This window comes from Salarias fasciatus, chromosome 18, assembly GCF_902148845.1.
Source record: "Salarias fasciatus chromosome 18, fSalaFa1.1, whole genome shotgun sequence".
Taxonomy (NCBI): domain Eukaryota; kingdom Metazoa; phylum Chordata; class Actinopteri; order Blenniiformes; family Blenniidae; genus Salarias; species Salarias fasciatus.
This window is the reverse complement of record NC_043762.1, coordinates 27954787-27973191: the sequence shown is the minus strand read 5'-3', so window position 1 is coordinate 27973191 and position 18405 is coordinate 27954787. Positions and strand designations below refer to the sequence as shown.

Sequence of the window (18405 nt, the reverse complement as noted above, 5' to 3'; positions counted from 1 at the left end):
TTCCTAAGAATTCCATTGTTTTCTGAAAAGTCCGATATAAATCTTAGATTCCATTTTATTTATTTGTGAGTTTACATTAATTTCTAAAGGTTTGGATTTTTTTCGCTTCTATTCTGACTTTCTTGCCTAGAAAAACTATGACTGACATCTCAAGAAGTTTGGCCTTTTTTCAGAGTTGAAAAGGTTTTCTCAGAAGACTTGAAATCTAGCTGTTTTGACCCCTTTTTTCGTAATCCTAACTTGAATTTCAGAATTGTGATAAAAGAATGTTGTGTTTATCACATGTGAAACAGCTGAGAGTTTATAATTTGAAGAGGTTAAAAACAAATAAGGGAAAGGTGCGTTTAATGGAGAATGAAAATATCTCACTTAAAGTAAATTAATTTGAAAAATAGAAATTTGCTTCATGAGGTGCTCATCACCCCTCTGTTTCGTGCTTGTAGTTTATTGCCTCCCACTGGGGTAAAAACCTCCGCCCTCCTGCCCCGGTAGGGAGATCGTTCCCGTCATTCTCCGGTGCGCCCCGCTGCTGTGAGTGCCGGCTCGTGGTGTTATTTCCCACAGCACGTGAAGGCAGCAGGAGGTGGAGAGAGGTGGAGGAGGATGAACCACACGGAGCGGAGACGCAGCTAACTGCAGCTCTCTCTCTCTCTCTCTCTCTCTGTCAGCCTGCTTAGCATAAACTTAGCGCTACATCTGCGACATCGGCGCTTCACGCCAAACCAGAATAAAAGTGTTTCTCCGCGCTGAAGACGACAACCTCGGCAGATGTGTTTCAGACGAGAGGAGCGTTGCTGGGTAGCTAGCTAGCTAGGTGAAGACAAAAAGGGCATCTCTCTCTCTCTCTCTCCCTCCCTCCCTCCGTGCCTTTGACCGATCGCACACATCAGATGCGAGCGATCGGATAAACGAATCATCCCCGAGGTTCTCCCCTGGACGTCTTGGGGGGCTCCGGGCCACAGTGGGAGCGGAGGACGGGGGCGCCAGTGAAGGGCCGAGATGAAATTCACGGAGCATCTCTCCGCTCACATCACTCCGGAGTGGAGAAAGCAGTACATCCAGTATGAGGTGAGCGCTAACTCCGAGCTAACACACCGGGCTAACCGCACCGCGCCGCGCCGCCGCGCCGCCACCGTGGTCGGTGTTGACTTTTATTTCAGGTGTTCCATGTCAGACATGTCGGACTTCCTCGTGTTTTGTCTGTGCTCATGACCAAACAGGAAGAAAGGGAAGTGCTCGGTCCGCGGAGCGAGGCGGCAGCGGCTCCTCGCTGTTAGCTTGTAAACTGGCCGAGCTAGGTTTGTGTTGTTGCTCTGCAGGTTTCAAGCTCTGCAGCAGATGTGCTGCACAACAACACAAATGTTCCCAGCAGGCAGAAAACTGGCCGAATCAGCAACACATTCGGGCTGGTTTATCTTTGCCCCCGTTAACCTTCCATGTCTGTCCCCAAAAACAGCTGAGGAAGCTCCTGCTGCTGATCAGGGACATGAGGGAGGCTGCTGATAGACTCTCAGCTCCATCTGCAACCTTTGATCCATCAGGGCTTCCCAAGAAACCAGACAGTGTGAGAAAGTTCATGTTCCAGTACACAGAACAGAGGGCAGAGGTGTCCGGCCTGATCAGCTTCACTGGCCCACACATTAAACCAGTACTGCACATTTCAGTTGCCAGTTCCAGTACAGAGAATTCTCCTCTGGTGTGTATTTTTCTGTATTTCCCCTTTACTGGGAAAGGTTTGGGCACACTTACAATAAGACGTTTCTCTTAAAATCCATCTATTTTGATATAGTTGTGCAAAATTGGAAGAAAAAAAAAGATGCACTGATGATAAACACTTGTTATGATGAAATGTAGCTTTGTGCAGATGAATCTGTGTCTTAAAAAAGGCCGACTGGTTCAACCAATTCCTCATAATGCAGTGGACTCAGATGACCATGCGTGAAAACCTCATCCTTTCTTCACATTTCTTCCAGATGATATAATTATAAAGCTTACCATACTGCTAATAATAAGTCAAATAACACATTTTAGTGACACAAAGGTACTCAGCAGTCTTTAAAAAAAACACGAGATTTGTCCAATTTATAGAATTCTGTATGGAGAGATGGAATATTGGGGTTTTAGTTCAGTTTGATTAAATTTAACATCGGTTAATAACACATTACAGAATTTATTTCTACTTAAAATACCCTGAAATCACATTGTGTGATTAACAGTTTTAACTTTTAAGTATTTTATTTGGGTATAAATGTCCTGTAAGGGGTCGATATTGTTATTAAACAGTAATAATAATCAAAGCTTGCTGCTGTTATATTGGTATTGTTATATAGCTGAAGGCAGATGTCACCTGCCAGTCTCAGTGCAATCACTGAGACAGACAATCACATTCATCTACAGGCAATTTAGAGTCACCTTTTAAACCCAAATACATGTTTTTGGGCTGTGGGAGGAAACTGGGACAAACCCGATCACACGCATTAAGACGGGCCTGTATTAAACCCAGCAGCCTTTGCTCTGTGAGGCAAGAGCTTTAACCACTGCAGCGCCCTGAACAGAACCTGTTCGGAATCTTTTAGCTTCAAACTGTTACGTCTGCTCATTAAGAATGGAGCTATTTCACAGTTCCTACATGTAAATAAACAAAAAAAAACCCTTTTGAAATCCAGCAGTACGTTCCATCTGGAACTTCTAGATGTCAAGGTATGACAACAGAATACTGTTGGAACTGTGTGATGAAGGACGCCAAACATGGAGGAACATATTCTTGAACATTGTCAATGGTGCCGTTAAGTCTGACTGTACGTTTGAAGTTGAAAATGCTGTGAAGTACAAGAAAATGAGTACAAACACACACATGCCGTCACGCACATAGTTCGGAGGTTTGTCTCTGACGTGTTAACAACCTGAAGAAGTGTAGTGTGTGTGTGTGTGTGTGTGTGGGTGTGCACACACCCAGTGGACCTGCAATGACAAGAGGAAAGTCAAAACACACTGACATGCTTTCGGTCACACCAACACAGTGTGTGTGTGAGCGAACACACGTCCATGTCTCGGTTGTCCTTCTTGTCGCTGGATTTCAGCACAGTTTGTAATAAGCGTGCTCGGCGGGAGCAGCTCCACCAGATAACAACAGCAATAAAGCAGCTGAGCAGCAGGTAACTGGATGACGGGGCTGCGTCGTATCAGGTCAACATGTGATAATGTGGTCCAGAATTGAGATAACGACACGATTTACGATAAACAAACACTTAACCCATGATGTTAATGTGTTTGCGCTGTGGGATTTACTCACCTAAATAACAGTGCTCTCACACCGCTGGAAGGGCTTTACCCTCATTTTCTATAATTTAATCATCGTACAGTTTTTGTGAGTAAATTGCGGTTTTGTGATATTTGTCAGTGTAAAAGACGACGGAGGAGTCTTCAGGTTTATGACCTGGTCTTGATTTGAAGGTTTTGATATGAAGTGTGAATGATCCCAGACACAGACGTCAGACGGCAGCGGAGAGATTCCCTGACCTGAGATAGCGGCGGATCACTGCATCGACGGTGACTCCAGCCTCGTATCGCATGTCCTACAAACAAGGGCGATCGAAACGAGCCACGCGCAGACGAATGTGTGTCAGACGCTGTCCGAGGATACAGCAGAGCGCACGCTGACACGGGCAGACACACATTATTAGAGTGGATAATGCTGCAGATGTGGGACCTGTTGACTGTGATTCAACAGTTTCTACTTGTCATAAATACTGATTCTGGTCGATATGTAATGATAATTATTTCTCCCTGGTTGCACAGCCCTCGGTCAGCATCCTGACTGCGGTGCAGGTCTGTGCTGCTGGTTTCCACAGAGGTTGGTGAGGGAGTGTGTCTCTTCCTGCTCCTGCAGCGTTCGGACACAAACCAGATGTAGCTTGTTGTTCCAGCCAGCTGTAAATGTGGCTCCAGGCCCAGTTAGTTTGATTCCTGTGAAGCTGTGTGACCCGGGACCCGGGAGCCGTCAGAGCCGTGCTGACCGCTACACACACACACACGTGTGAAGTGTTTTCTTCTGGCAGCTGTGTTTAGGTGAGATGCTTCGTAGCACCGCGGTTCAATGAGTGTGAGTGAAGTGAGCGATCATTGATATGAGCTGAAACAATTCAACTCTTATCACTGTTATTATGACTCGTATTCTTAAATCAGGACTGGACAACCAGGCCGCCAGTCCATCACAGGACAAACACACACCGAGGGGCAGTTCAGAGTCACCACTGCACCTCACATGCATGTCTTGACTCCATTTTGGCCTTTGATGGAAAACTATTTTCCACCACACAGATTCTAAGTGTCTAACAGACAAGACCTGTAGTGATGGAAAAGCTGTATTATCGATCATGTGTGTGACTCGACACTATGGAACATCTTAGTACTAATCACAGAATTCAATAAAAAAAAATATCAAGAAAATCAATTCCATACGAGGAAGCAGCTGGAGAGTGGAAAGTCCATTTACGTTAGTGACAGGGCTGCGCAGCAGAGTGCAAATCTCTCACTATGTATCAGCCAGGTTTCTTTAAATTCGTTAAAGATAGCTGTAAACTGTAACTCAGGCTGCTTTTTAGATGCTGCTATGATGTGATTCATCAAGATAAACAGGCGTGGGACAGAAACTTACATTTAACACGCAAACCTGGTGATTAAAGTCTTGTATTTGGTGGAAACACGCCACGTAATCTTCTCTGTGCATTTAGAAACAGACACTTTTTGTCACATTTCTATATATAAATGGTTTGTCTTTCTTTCTTTCCCTCTTGTTTGAAACACGTATCTTTTTTTTGCTGCTGGGATGGTTTGTGCGAAGCAGCTATGGAAAATGAAGTGGACTTCATGGGAAGTGAGTTTGCTGATGGTAGCTGGTTTCAGGTGGACGGAGGAACAGAGAAACTGACGGCAGAATAGGGGCCGATCAACATCCCTGAAACTGGAACCGCAAGCAGAAAGAGAGCAGAGAGCCACTGAAACAGTGATCGCTTCATGAAATACTTTTACAGTAAAAATCATCCTATTTAACTGTTACTGATGAGTGTTATTGAGTATCTTCCCGTCCTGACACTTTAATAATCCAGTCCCAACATTCACCTTGTTTTTAAACCGTTTACAAGAAGCTTTTTTCACAGAAACTTCATTAAAATACAGCGAAAACCCTCATTTTCGACCACAGCGATGGGTTGTGGTGCCAAGGTGAAGAATTCAACCAGCATCTCTCTAATCTTTCCCTCTCACGAGGATATTTATCCTGATGAGTGATATTTACAGTCTGATGATCTAATAACCGGAGCCACATCCGTTAATGCGCCATGCGTTCATGGTGTTTCCACCAAGGCAACCATCTAAATGTGGCCAGTTTTGTTGCTCCTGTGTGAGCTGTACTCTGTTGCTTGTTTTCAGCTTGACAGCAGCATCAGAAGTTTCAGAAAAAACGGCCGTTTGGCGCTAACAATGGTCGCACATTCAAGAAAAGCATTGAAGGGATGTGCTGTGTCTCAAATATCTAACATAACCAGTGCTGTTGCTATGTTTTTGACGTGTTTTACTTTGAAAGACCGCGTGTTTAATGTACATCATAAAACAAAAGACTTGTCTTCTTATATTTTCAACCAACCAAACTGTGAGAAAATGTCTTTACAATAAACTTCTGATGACTTGTTGCATAAAAACTTCCTTCCCCAATAGAAGCGAATGCCCTGGAGGAGAAATGGGTCCTCTTCCAAGATGGCGGCCACACTGATACGTCTCCTTCAGCGATCAATAATTTGTTTGTCAGGATACTTGTACATGATCAGTGGAAAGAATCAATAGAAGAGAATGTGCAGAAGAAAGAGGGTTGAGTGTGAGAAAGGAGGCGTGCAGCAGGACAGCGATCTGAGGACGAGCAGAGCTCCTGCTTCCTGTTGAGCTCTGTGTTTTGGTTTGGAGTGTTGTGCCGTAGCACATGCTGAGACAGCCTACTGACCACACACACTCTCTCACACACACACACCCCCGAGGGCCTCATAACCTCAGGAGAACTGCAAGAAAGCAAGAGTAGTTTGATATCGATCTCACCAAAACTGTGTGTGTGTGAGTGTGTGTGTGTGTGTGAGATAAAGCCCCTCGTCTCCATAAGTTTCTGTCACGATAAAAGAACATGTGAGGGTTGTTTATGGGACTGTTTCCTTTTCCGTCGTCCAGAGAATCTATTCCTCGTTAGCAGAAGCACAGCTGATGGGATTGACCTTGTAGGGCGTTTCTCCGCATAAAGAACGATTTAGTTTTAAAAATGTCAGTCTGCCACATCTCCACTGCGAAGCCTTTTAGCTGGAAGTACAACGGCGAGGAGACAGTATAATGTTAAAAGATAATTTATAAGAGACTGTCTTGAGCTAAAAAGCTGCTTTATCCAGATGTTGCATTATTCTAAAACTGTCAACAGAATCCATAAACATCTCTTTATGGAGCTGTTTCATGTTTTTTCTTCCCATTTCATCGTTTTAAAATTTATCACTCTCTGTTGGTTTGAGTAGTTCTGGAACTTATTGCTTCCTTCAACCTTTCAGACTTTCAGAAGTAAAGCAGAATGAATCCACTGAATGAAGAATCTCCCAGCTGAAGTGAAAGGCAGAGGGCAGCGACGTGTCCGGACAGGTTTTAGTTGACAAACCTTTCTGGTGAGCCGAGGAAATGAAAATCTTTATTTATGTATCCATTTGCGAAAACTTGAGAAGTTATTACTGAAGAGCCACGGCTTTTAGAAGCTCAACTGATCTTGGATACAAAGTTTTCTGAAGCTTAAAGCCGTGGTTAAACAGGTCGCTGCGCTGAAAACGCTCATTTATCTTGTTTGCAGTTTTGCATTAGTGACTCATTTCAGAACGTAGCTTCAGAATGTCGGATTTTAAACCGTGCTCAGTTCAGACGGTTGTCTCCTGGCTTCCTGTCAGAATGAACACACGTGTGTTTGCTTAATTGCTACCTCCGTATGTGTGTGTGTGCGTGCGCACCTTCGCTATCAGTCGTCGTGACCTGTCCAGGGTGTAAGTGGCTTTTTCCCTCAGATAGATGGACGATAATGGTTTTCTGTGAGGATCAACTTCCAGCTCTGCTGTTTTTCAGTTGTCGATAGAAAAGAAAAGATAAAACTTGATAAAAATCTGCGAAGCAAAGAGATCAGCTCAGTTTGTCAGATGTCTATTAATCAAATTTAAAAGAGCAGCGTTAACAAAAAAAAAACAAAAAACGTTTATTTACAGAAGAGAAGACGGAATGTTCCCTAAACGCCGCCACTTCCCTGTGACTGAAAATATAAACCACAAAATGATTCATTGCTATTTAAATACAGCAAATCTCTTCCTGGATCCTACAGAGTGCCACCACAAAACATTTGACATGTTGGTTTTAATAATTAGTGTGTCGGTGTCAGACTGCGCACGAGAATGTCAGCATAGGCCTGAGCAGACCATCACTACTATTCACAGGGCCAACGTTTACTCTTAAAACAAAACCTGGTTTTTAATTTCAATTCTGGTAAAAATTACACGCAAGTTTCAACACCTGATGATGAAATATGAGTCACTTCACTGCAGGTGATGAAAAAAATCAAATATTGCTAAGAATAATAAAAAGGCTCTTAAAAAAAGAATCTAAAACTGTTAAAAACAAAGACAGTAAAATTGTTAGGACAGTAATTTTACTGTTTATTCTCTGCAAATGTTTAAATGCTTACTTATAATTCAGTTTGTGTCTAAATGACACGTATGAAGTGTGTGTTATCTTTATTTGGAAGGTGAACCGACGCTTTATGGCCACAGACGGATTGTGTTTTGAAATGGGAAAGACGTTTTATTTGATGGCAAAGCTTCAGACGTCTGAAGAAGAGAAGGCGACAGTGTGTGATCCTGAGGATGGATCAGTGTGAGTGAAACTGAAGCCATCTGGGTGGCTGTTTCTGCTGCATCGCTCGGAGAGTGGCTCTTTCCTGTACGTCAGTATAAAACGTCAGTTTATGCAGCTTTTTTTTGGCGCGTTAGCTCCCAGGTAGCCAAGTCTGGCCTGGCTTCTCCACTCCATCAACCTACAGTATGTTCTGTACAGCAATCAATACCCGTTTCCCGAGTCGGTGCCTTGCTCCGGGGTTATTTGAGCCGGGGTTTGTTGCCTCCCGTCCGTCTTGTTTACATTGCCGTAGTAGCTGCAGAGCCAGCTTGAAGCTTGAATGACCTTGACTCGCTGTGCCGCTTGCTGCAGAAGCATTTTTGTCCCACTCTGGCAGACACACACACACACACACACACACACACACACACACAGTGACGGTATTGTGCTCTCATTGTGCCCCACTGAAGCAGACGGGCTGTTCCACAGTGTGGCACTTGACTGGAAGAAAGAGGGGGCCTGTGCCGCAGCTTCTCGCTGCAGACACAAACTGCTTCATGCACTCCTGATTCAGTCGCACGCTGCAAGGCTGACAAGCTGCTTGTACGGGATGCTGCGTTTAATCAGCAGGTCCGCAACAGCAGCGTTCAATGAAGAGTGGGAATTAAAGAAATGTAAAAAATCAGTCACACTCTGGTTCAGTGGTCTGCAAACTGTAAAGGAATTACGTTTAATATACATTTGAGATGTGCCGTGCAGTTTGAGGTGACCAAGTGGCAAACAATGGATCAACAGTTTAAATCAAAACCTTAAAACTGCTGTGAACCACTAAGAAAAAGGTAAAACAATTTGATCTATTTTAGATTCGAAAGAGGTGAAACGTCCTTTCAGTCATATTACAAAAAAAAAGGAGTCTGTCTAAAGAAGCGTTATGTTTTTAACTCTCTTAATTGAACAGTGTTGAACGTGCTTTTCTGTTTCTGCAGGCGTTCAAAGAGATGCTGTATGCTGCTCAGGACCAGGCCCCGTCTATTGAAGGTAACACACACACACACCATTTTGACAGTTGATATTATCAGGAGAATCTGTTCGTTTAACCTTCGTGGTGCTGCCTAAAGCAGTGGGAATGTGTGTTCATGTCTGCCACGGTTCATATGAGTGTATTCTAACAGAAATGATAGAAATGAGTCTCTCGGGGAAAAGAAAAGCCCAGAACACTGTTGGAGGAAAAGCTCTTCGTCCTCCCTGGAGTCTAAATGTGACCTAAATGTCTACTTCGACTCAGGAATTCAGTCCGATTGAGTCGCTGAGAGAAAGTCGAGGTGATATTTAACAGACGTGAATTTATAAATGGAGACCGACCAGTGTTCAAGTTGCATTTCTCTTCATTACACCAGTGGGATCATAGGAATGGTATGTCGGTATGATGGGAGCTAAAAGAAACTTTCTCAGGTCCACTGAGACACTTTCCCTGTTTTAGTTTAATGACAAAGTGCAATAATGTCAAATTAAACCATTTTTTTTTTCATGCAATTTGCCAAAGTCGCAGCCAGTTGAAGCCTTGAATCCTGGATGAAGACGCTCACTTTTCAAAATCCCAGCAAAAGTATAATGTTTAAAACGTTGTCATCATGTATGATCAAGTCTAAATTATAACTCCATGAAATCAGCCTGGTTAGCAGCAGTGCTTCATTTGGAAAAGAGCAAAATCATAGATTTAAGGTCAACTTAACTTTTTTTTTTCTTTGAAGTAGTGCAAATTATTCGGGCAAGTTTTTAACCTGAAATCTGACAAAATGATTCCGGGTGTTTCTGTGGGTTTTGAGCTTTCATTAAACAGTTTCAGTTTATCCTGAACAGCCTGATTGAAAGACTTGAGTTTTGATTCATACAAACATTTCAGTGGCGATTCGCAGGTCGTCAGTCAGACTTCTCTGTCTTGTCACGTTGTGTGAAGCCGTCGTTACCTGAGAGATGTCGCACCGACAGTCTGGGGTTTTTTTAAACATTCTGTTCTGTACAGAGACCATTAGTCACATGGAGCGCTGAGTGAGGCGGCGTGATTCACACCTTCTTCCATCCATTCACATCTTCTGACTGACAAATAGATCCCTGCAGTTTGTGTCGTTTCATTTCACATGACTCAGAAGTGCAGCAGTTTTATTATTCTCCTGGTAGCTGGGCGGACCGGATTAGAGCCTCTAGTGGGCTGGTTTTTGGCCCACGGGTCTGATATTTGACACTCCTGGAGGAGCAATCCTTATGATAAACCATATGTGATTCAGAATTGTGCAGATGAGACCTTAAACCACGTCAAACCAGCCTGAGCATGACCGGCTAGCGCCGCTAGCAGCAGCAAATTGACTACACCAACCCAACATTTGGTGCTGTGAAAGATTCGCGCTCCCTGCTAGCTTTGCTAGCTTCTTGTTAATTTCGACACTAATCGGCCGAAAATACCGTTGCGTCGTCAGAGGAATTAGCTGCCAGGAGCGTCCTCACCGGTGGTTAAAGTGACGCAGCGCGAAGCGGCCTTCAAACGGCTCTTTCATCCCGAACTGCTGTTTAAGTACCTTTGGGCAAGGCACGGAGAGCTGCAGCAATTCAGACGCGCTCGTGGAGAACAGGGTGTTGCTGGAAAATACAGTCAAAAAAACACCAATTGTCCAATGAAAAGTATAGCCTATTACGGCGAGACAGACGTGTCATAATGGTAATAATGATCATTATGAGGACGTGAGCCGAGACAGAGGCGGAAAAGAGCCGAATAAGGCCAAAAAGGGATGAAAAGCTTACGGCCGTCTGACTGCGCTGCTTGTTTGTGTGTTTGCGCGACTCGAGGGAGGGAAGAGAGGAAGGAGTGGTCGGGACTCTCCAATCGAGTTAATTTGGCGTCCCGTCTAAAAGCAGCCGGCCCGAAACGCGGTGAATCAGCCGGTGACTCAAAAGCACCTGGTCCCCCTTCTGCCGGCGCCGGCCACCCCGCGACCAGATCTGAAATGGATAGAGGTTACGAAATAATGGAAATCACAGCACCGCCGTCTGGTTCCAGTGGAAAAAAACAAAGAGAAAATGTGAATCAGAGGAGCGGCGGACAGCGTGGCTTCAGTGAACCAAGTGAAAAAATCAGATCGCGTCTGCTGAAGATGTTCCACTGCGAAATGTTGAGCAAACTTCGTCAAAAAGTCAGACGGATTCATTCAGAAATGTTTTGTTCTGTTTAATATGAGGACAGCTTTCACAGTGTTATTTAATATTTCAGTTTCTTGCACAGCGAACAGTCTTTAGCAAGCGCTCTTCTCTCGCTGCTCCAGGACACTTGAATTACGAAGTTCAACAGTTTGTCGAGTAAAATATGCGTCACCCGCCTGCCGAATTTCACTGCAGCCGATCAACGTTGAGTTTGAACTGCACCGCTCAGAGGAATACCCCTGAATGAATGAATAACTTAAAAAGAAATGTCAAGGAATGAAGGATTTATTCTAATGTGGCAGCATGAAGATTTAACTGAGCTAAAATCACTACATAAGAACAAGTTGAAAAAAAGCTAAAAAGCATCAAACAGCTAGTAAGGCAGAAATGAAAGCTAAACTAGCCAAAACCACGAGCAACGACGGTAAAAACTCTTCTATAAACTACAGTTTTCCTATAAATAGCATGTTTAAATGCTGTTTTACCCTCTTTTTAAAGGGTAAGCGTGTTTCGTCTGGCAGCTCTCTCCCCGCCGGGCAGATCGTTTTCATCACACCACACCAGAGAAATAGCAACCATTTGTCCTACTTTGCGTTAACAGTCCATGGCGTTTTGTCCTCTCCTCGTTTCAGTCACAGATGAAGACACTGTCAAGAGGTATTACGCCAAGTTTGAGGAGAAGTTCTTCCAGACATGTGAAAAAGAGCTGGCCAAAATCAACACCTTCTACTCTGGTGAGAGCTGGAGCCTCTTCTGCAGATAGATGTGTGCTTTCTCTGTTCGGAGAGTCTCCTCTATGCTGATGACTCTGTCCTTCCAGAAAAGCTGGCCGAGGCCCAGCGGCGCTTCGCCACGCTGCAGAACGAGCTGCAGTCGTCGCTGGACGCCCAGAGGGAGAGCTCGGCCCACGGCCGGGGCCTCCGGCGGAGGAAGACGGTGTTCGCGCTGTCGCAGCAGGAGCGCTGCAAACACCGGAACATCAAGGACCTGCAGCTGGCCTTCTCTGAGTTCTACCTCAGCCTCATCCTGCTGCAGAACTACCAGGTGCGGAGTCCGTTTACACCACAGCGCTGCTCGGCGCTTTTTTGAAAACACTCAGACTACGTTAACTTTCCTCCACAGAACTTGAACTTCACAGGGTTTCGGAAGATCCTGAAGAAGCATGACAAGATCTTGGAGACGTCGCGAGGAGCCGACTGGAGGGTGGTCCACGTGGAGGTGGCGCCGTTCTACACCTGCAAGAAGATCACGCAGCTCATCTCTGAGACCGAGGTGATCCCGCCCAGAAACACACACGTTCAGAAGCAAGGGACTTTCTCTTTTCGGGGTTTTTACAGGTGTAATACAACAGTCGGGGCATTTGCCAGGGGGTGAACTCAAGAGAGGACGTCGTGGTCTCTTTCAGGCGCTGGTCACGACGGAGTTGGAAGGTGGAGACAGACAGAAGGCCATGAAGAGGCTGAGGGTGCCTCCACTGGGGGCCGCACAGGTCAGACACACACACGCACACATACGCACACGCACATACACATGCAGTATTTCCAAGCTGTGGTTTCTCGTTCTCCTGACGTTTGGTCTCCGCCCACAGCCCGCTCCTGCCTGGACCACCTTTAGAGTCGGCCTCTACTGTGGAGTATTCCTCGTCTTAATGGTGACAGTGATCATTACAGGTAACACACACACACACACACACACACCCTAAAAGTTTGAAAACTTTAAAGTGAAGTTTCACGTTGTGTGACTGAGTTGTAAATGTGTCTTCCTGAGCTGATTGTATTTATATCATTAGGTTGTTTTTGTTTGATTTTGTGTTTTATGGTGAAATAAAGTCCGTTTTTATTTTCTGTCTCGTATCATAAAAATGTTTTTTCTCTGTCTTTTTTTTTTTTTTGTTTAATATTTTTATTAGAATTTTGACATGAAAAAATAACTGAAGAAAATATAAAGAAAAACAAAACTAAGAACCCACCCACTAAAAACACCCGCGCTTACCGTCGCTCGGTGAAAAGAACATTTGACAAACAAGGATATTAAAATGAAAATGATAATAAAAGTGCACACACAGTCAGTAAAAAAACAATAAAAAAAGTTTAGCCAGCTTAATATCAGTCAATCAGTCACTCTTGCACCTGTGTCGATGCTTGTTCGAAAAACAGTAAAAAGGACCTCCAAATCTTCTAAAATGTTTTTTCTGAGTCCTTAAGAACGTATCTGGTTTTCTCAAGCTTAAGGTGAAACAAAACATCTTTGATCCAGTGTGAAACTGGGTGGGGCAGCATCTTTCCATTTCAGAAGAATTAGCCTTCTTGCCACAGAGGGTTGAGAAAACAACCATTTTTTGACCACCAGGGGGCAAAACCAAGCCCTCCACTTTAACCCCAAAAAGAAGTAAAATTAGGTCAAGAGCCACATCAATTCCGTTTCAATACAGCTGAAAAGGCCTCACATACCTTCTCCCAAAACTGCCGTATTTGGGGACAGAACCAAAACACGTGGATTAAAGTAGCCTCCGCTAACTTACAGCGATCACAGGTGGGGTCTACTGAGGGGCAGGTCTTCACCAGTCTAGATTTGCTCTGTACTCTATGTATTATTTTAAATTGGATGAGACGGCGTCTTGCACATATTGATGAGGAGTAAATTTTCCTCAAAATACTTTCCCAATAATGATCAGAAATGTTGATTTGAAGATCCGTTTTTTTTTCTGTGTTTCGTTGGCCTCATGTTTGTGTGATCTTCATCTGTGTGTCTCATCAGGAGCCGTGGTGATCCGTCGGTCTGACATTTGGCCGATGGTCAGGATCTACAGGGGAGGGTTCCTCTTGATCGAGTTCCTTTTCTTACTAGGTACGCAAACACTGACACACACACACACTGTCTACAAGCTTAAGTGAAGCTGGCACTCTGACTCCGCCGTCCTGGACTTTAAAAGTGTTTCTATAAAATTCTCCTCTGTCCTGCCTCGTCTGTGTTTCAGGCATCAACACCTACGGCTGGAGGCAGGCAGGAGTCAACCATGTCCTCATCTTCGAACTCAATCCCAGAAACAACCTGTCCCACCAGCATCTGTTTGAGGTCAGAGCACACACGCACACACACACACACACACACACACACACACACACACACACAGCGTGATCAGGAAATAGAAATAACCATTTCACTGTAAACCAGCCTTGATCACGTTCTCAGAATCATGAGAACAGCTGATAAAGTCAACACGTGGAGAGCTTTAGAAGCCAGAAATCAATAAGTACAGCTGCTTCTCAGAAAACAGAAACACTCATCCTCCGTTCCTGAACACTCCATCATCACTCAAGGCTTCACTGCTTAGCAGAAGTATGTAGAAGCTGGTTTAAAGTCAGAGTGAGTCTCGGACTGAAGTGTTTGGAGGGTAAGAAGCGCTCTCCCCGAGATACTTTCATTTCTTTGCGTGTGAGAATCTCACATTTAACCTGCACAACACCATTTGAACAGTCCAGAGCTTGTTTCCCCGTTGAGCTGCATCTGGTCTGGTGATGTCTGGAGTCTGTCCTCCGTGCCGCTCACCGCCACGCCCGGCCCGCTGTGTGCAGATCGCCGGCCTGCTGGGGGTGCTGTGGTGCGTCAGCCTGCTGTCCTGCCTCTTCAGCGACAGCGTCCTGGTGCCCATGCAGGCCAACCCGCTGGCTCTGTACGGCGTCTTCCTCCTCTTCCTCATCAACCCCTTCAAGACCTTCTACTACAAGTCTCGCTTCTGGCTGCTGAAGCTCCTGGTAAGGTCTCCGGACGAGGGCGGGAGCGGTCCGCTCGCTCCGGTTTGCTGGTTTTGTGAGCGTCGCCCTCCTCTGTGTCCGCAGTTCCGGGTGGTGACGGCGCCGTTCCACCGCGTCGGGTTCGCAGACTTCTGGCTGGCCGACCAGCTGAACTCCCTGGGAGTGGTGCTGATGGATCTGGAGTACATGATCTGCTTCTACAGCTTCGAGCTGGACTGGCAGAAGCACGATGGACTCCTCAGCCAAAGTGAGACTTTGAGAAACTCCCCGTTTGTTTGGTGCTGCTGCTCTCTGCCAGAACTGGCTCCTGATTCTCGCCCTGCTCAGGTAACGACGTGTGCAACTCGTATTCCTACGGCGTCCGGGCCGTCATCAAGTGTCTTCCTGCCTGGTTCCGGTTCGTCCAGTGCCTGCGGCGTTACCGGGACACCAAGCGGGCCTTCCCCCACCTGGTCAACGCCGGGAAATACTCCACCTCCTTCTTCGTGGTCACCTTCTCTGCCCTCTACAGCACGCACAAAGGTCAGCTGGAGTCCGGACGGCGGTCCGCTGTCGAGCGAGTCGCGGCTAACCGTGCGCTCTCCGCCCTCCTCAGAGAAAACCCCGGCCGACGCGCAGATCTTCCTCTATCTCTACATCGCCTGCCTGATCGTCAGCTCCTGCTACACGCTGGTCTGGGACCTGAAGATGGACTGGGGCCTGTTCGACCGCAACGCCGGGGAGAACACCTTCCTGAGGGAGGAGATCGTCTACCCCCACAAGGTCCGATCCCCTGAACGCACGGAGCGGCGCGTTAGCGGCGCCGCAGGCTGACCGCTGCCTTCCTCTCTCTCCTCTCAGGCGTATTACTACAGTGCCATCGTGGAAGACGTGCTGCTGCGGTTTTCCTGGGTTTTAACCATCTCGCTCACCACTCTGACTGATTTCCACGGCATGTCTGACATCCTGGCGACGGTGCTGGCGCCGCTGGAGGTCTTCAGGTACACGCTGCCGTCTGGATCCAGGGTTTTCTGGAACCTTTTGCTGTATTTTTGTCCTTGGATTCTCAGGAGCCGCTGTGTTTGTCCCTCCCAGGCGTTTCGTGTGGAATTTCTTCCGGCTGGAGAACGAGCACCTGAACAACTGTGGCGAGTTCAGGGCCGTCCGAGACATCAGCGTGGCCCCCCTGAACGCCGACGACCAGACGCTGCTGGAGCAGATGATGGACCAGGAGGACGGCGTCCGGAACAGGCAGGGCAAGAAGAGCTGGAAGAGGAGCTACAGCATGAGTCTGCGCCGGCCGCGGCTCGCATCGCAGTGAGTGCCGAGGAGCTCAACGCAACCAGCTGCTGTTCATTTGGTTTGCAGAACACAAGAAGTGAACAGCAGGGGGCAGCAGTGAGCTGAAAACCAGGGATGCAGCATGAAATGTCAAACAGCCTCCGCTGTCCCTCTGGAGAGGCAGCAGACGCCGCTGCGATCTGTGTCAAAGTGTGGCAGTGCAGCCAGACTCCAGCAGACACAACCGCTCTCTGAAAATCGATTCACACCTCGAGGTGTCGGGTCGCGTCTCCCTCTGATCTCTGGCTGCAGTCCCACCGTGCGTCGTCCCCGGACGTAAAGCTGGCGCTCCTCCAGGTCACTGGAGTTCTGCCTCACGTGTTGAGAAGGAAGCTCTCTGAAAACCTGTTTCCAGGATGAGTTGTTAGCTTTTCAGTCGCCGACTCGGCAGGAAATCAGTGGTCTGAATTCACTGAAAGTTGGTTAAAAGAGAGCGGACCATTCGAGCCTTTTTTTATGCTTTATAAGGTCAGAACTCTGCTGATATGAAGGACTCCCAGCATTAGGCTGCTCGGTGTGTGTGTCTGTGTGTGTCTGTGTGTGTGTGACAGTGTGTGACAGTGTGACAGCTCTGCTGGAGCTGAGCAGAACGGCGCAGCGACTGAGGCTCTTTGGGAGTTGAATAAACGTTCTGGTTCCTCTGACTGGCAGAGGGTTTATCTTGAAGGCGAAGAGCTGAGAGGAGGAATTCCTCGCAGCGTTCGGGTCTCAGAGCTCACATGTCTGCTCAGCGGCAGCGTGTGACCGAGATGCTGACATGTCTCTTCTTTGTTTTCACCTGCAACAGCCAGACGCTCAGACCTGCACTGTAAGCACTTTCTCCTTCCCGCCCTCCAGGTCCAAGACCCGCGACACCAAGGTTTTAATCGAGGACACCGACGACGACTCCTGACATCAGGCCACGCCCCTCGCCTGGGTCCAGAATCTATTCAAAGGAGGGAACTCCACCTCCTAACTGAGGCATCACCCAGCGAGCCGGCGTAGAAACTCCTTCCAAGAACCAGTTTGAGAAGCTCATGCTCTTGTTAACCTTGTCTCCGATGCATGAGCCCCCCCCCCCCCCCCCCCCCCCCCCCCTCCCCGTTTCTCCCGGGTTGTGTCAAGAGGACGTCGTCCTCCTGAGAAGCCGCCCAGCAATACCGCCATCCTCCCCGCAGCTAGACTCAATGCTGGGCTCATGTGATGAGCTCCACCTCGCCCCAGCTGTGGGAGGAGAAGCCCCGACTAACCCCCACCCCACCCCACCCCCCCCACACCCGGAAGCCTCACACGAACAACGACGAGGAGCACGGGCCCGCCGTCCTCACGCCCCCGTCACGGACCGAGGCCTTGAACAAACGGCGTGCGCTCCTCCAGATCCGAGCTGCTCTGCACTCCAGGAGGGGGCGTGGTGAGAAGTGACTTCTGTGTTTGTGTTTCGTCCCCCCCCCCCAAAAACAAACAGACAATGGGGATGAACGTTGGATATTCCCGTTAGTGTTTTAATCCCCCCCCCATGCTCCTCAGCTTGCCCCGTCGAATCATCACAGAGCTGCCTACTGCACCTTACACGCTTTAGAAACACACACACACACACACACACACGCCACAGAGGCGTGCACGTGGGAGCAATCACAACAAGACGTGCAGGACTTGACCTCTATAAACACACACACACACACACACTATTATTTGTGACTGTGGTTGTAAATGTAAGGCTGACCAAAGTTTAAAAAACGTGGCGTGAAAACATTCAGAGAGGATGGAGGCCAGACGGACTGAATCCCGGATCCGAGCAGGAACTTTCAGAAAAAAACATGTTCAGCTTCTTCTCCGACCTTCCCTGTGTGAGAGGATGGAAAAAAAAAAAAAAGAAGAAGAAAAAAACCGAGAAAAGAAAGACAGAAAATCCCGGTTTGGGGATGAAAGCCAGTTGTGCTGAATGTATGTGGACTTGTGCGCGAGGGCGGCGGACGGCGCCCGTCAAGCCATCCTGACGCCTGTGTTACTGTAACGTACTCTGGGTAGAAGTGTGTGAAGCTGACGCGAAGGAGGCCGTCTGTCCGTCACCATCGTCTTCAAAGATTCCTCTCATCACACTGGCGTCTCTCAGGTTTCTTTTCTTTAAAGCAGTGAGGCTTTTTTTTTTTTTTTTTTTTGAAGGATATGCAGAGTCATTTTTAATATATTTACATGTTTAGTGCTATTTATCTTTGGACAATAGCAGAAATAATGGGGGGAAGGGATTAAAAATGCAGATATTGTG

The 18405-nt window shown here is 46.9% G+C and overlaps 1 protein-coding gene across 1 annotated transcript; it reads left to right on the top strand.

Moving 5' to 3' along the window:
• The first annotated feature begins 622 nt into the window (after positions 1-622).
• On the top strand, positions 623-18067 carry LOC115405747 (xenotropic and polytropic retrovirus receptor 1 homolog). Its single transcript, XM_030115439.1, has 16 exons — positions 623-1068; positions 8880-8931; positions 11718-11819; positions 11906-12129; positions 12208-12357; positions 12491-12574; positions 12674-12755; positions 13843-13932; positions 14063-14160; positions 14661-14840; positions 14925-15087; positions 15168-15362; positions 15436-15602; positions 15681-15820; positions 15915-16136; positions 16998-18067. Exons 1-16 carry the CDS (start codon positions 1000-1002, stop codon positions 17050-17052), a joined length of 2073 nt encoding a protein of 690 aa, XP_029971299.1. The 5' UTR covers positions 623-999; the 3' UTR covers positions 17053-18067.
• Positions 18068-18405: the final 338 nt, after the last annotated feature.

What these genes read in the sequence shown, in the direction of transcription:
- LOC115405747 (XM_030115439.1), top strand. Translation starts at nt 1,000, where the DNA reads ATGAAATTCACGGAGCATCTCTCCGCTCACATCACTCCGGAGTGGAGA. An exon ending in CTCCACTGGGGGCCGCACAG is followed by an intron (nt 12,575 to 12,673) that starts GTCAGACACACA and finishes CTCCGCCCACAG; the next exon opens with CCCGCTCCTGCCTGGACCAC. An exon ending in CGAGTTCCTTTTCTTACTAG is followed by an intron (nt 13,933 to 14,062) that starts GTACGCAAACAC and finishes TCTGTGTTTCAG; the next exon opens with GCATCAACACCTACGGCTGG.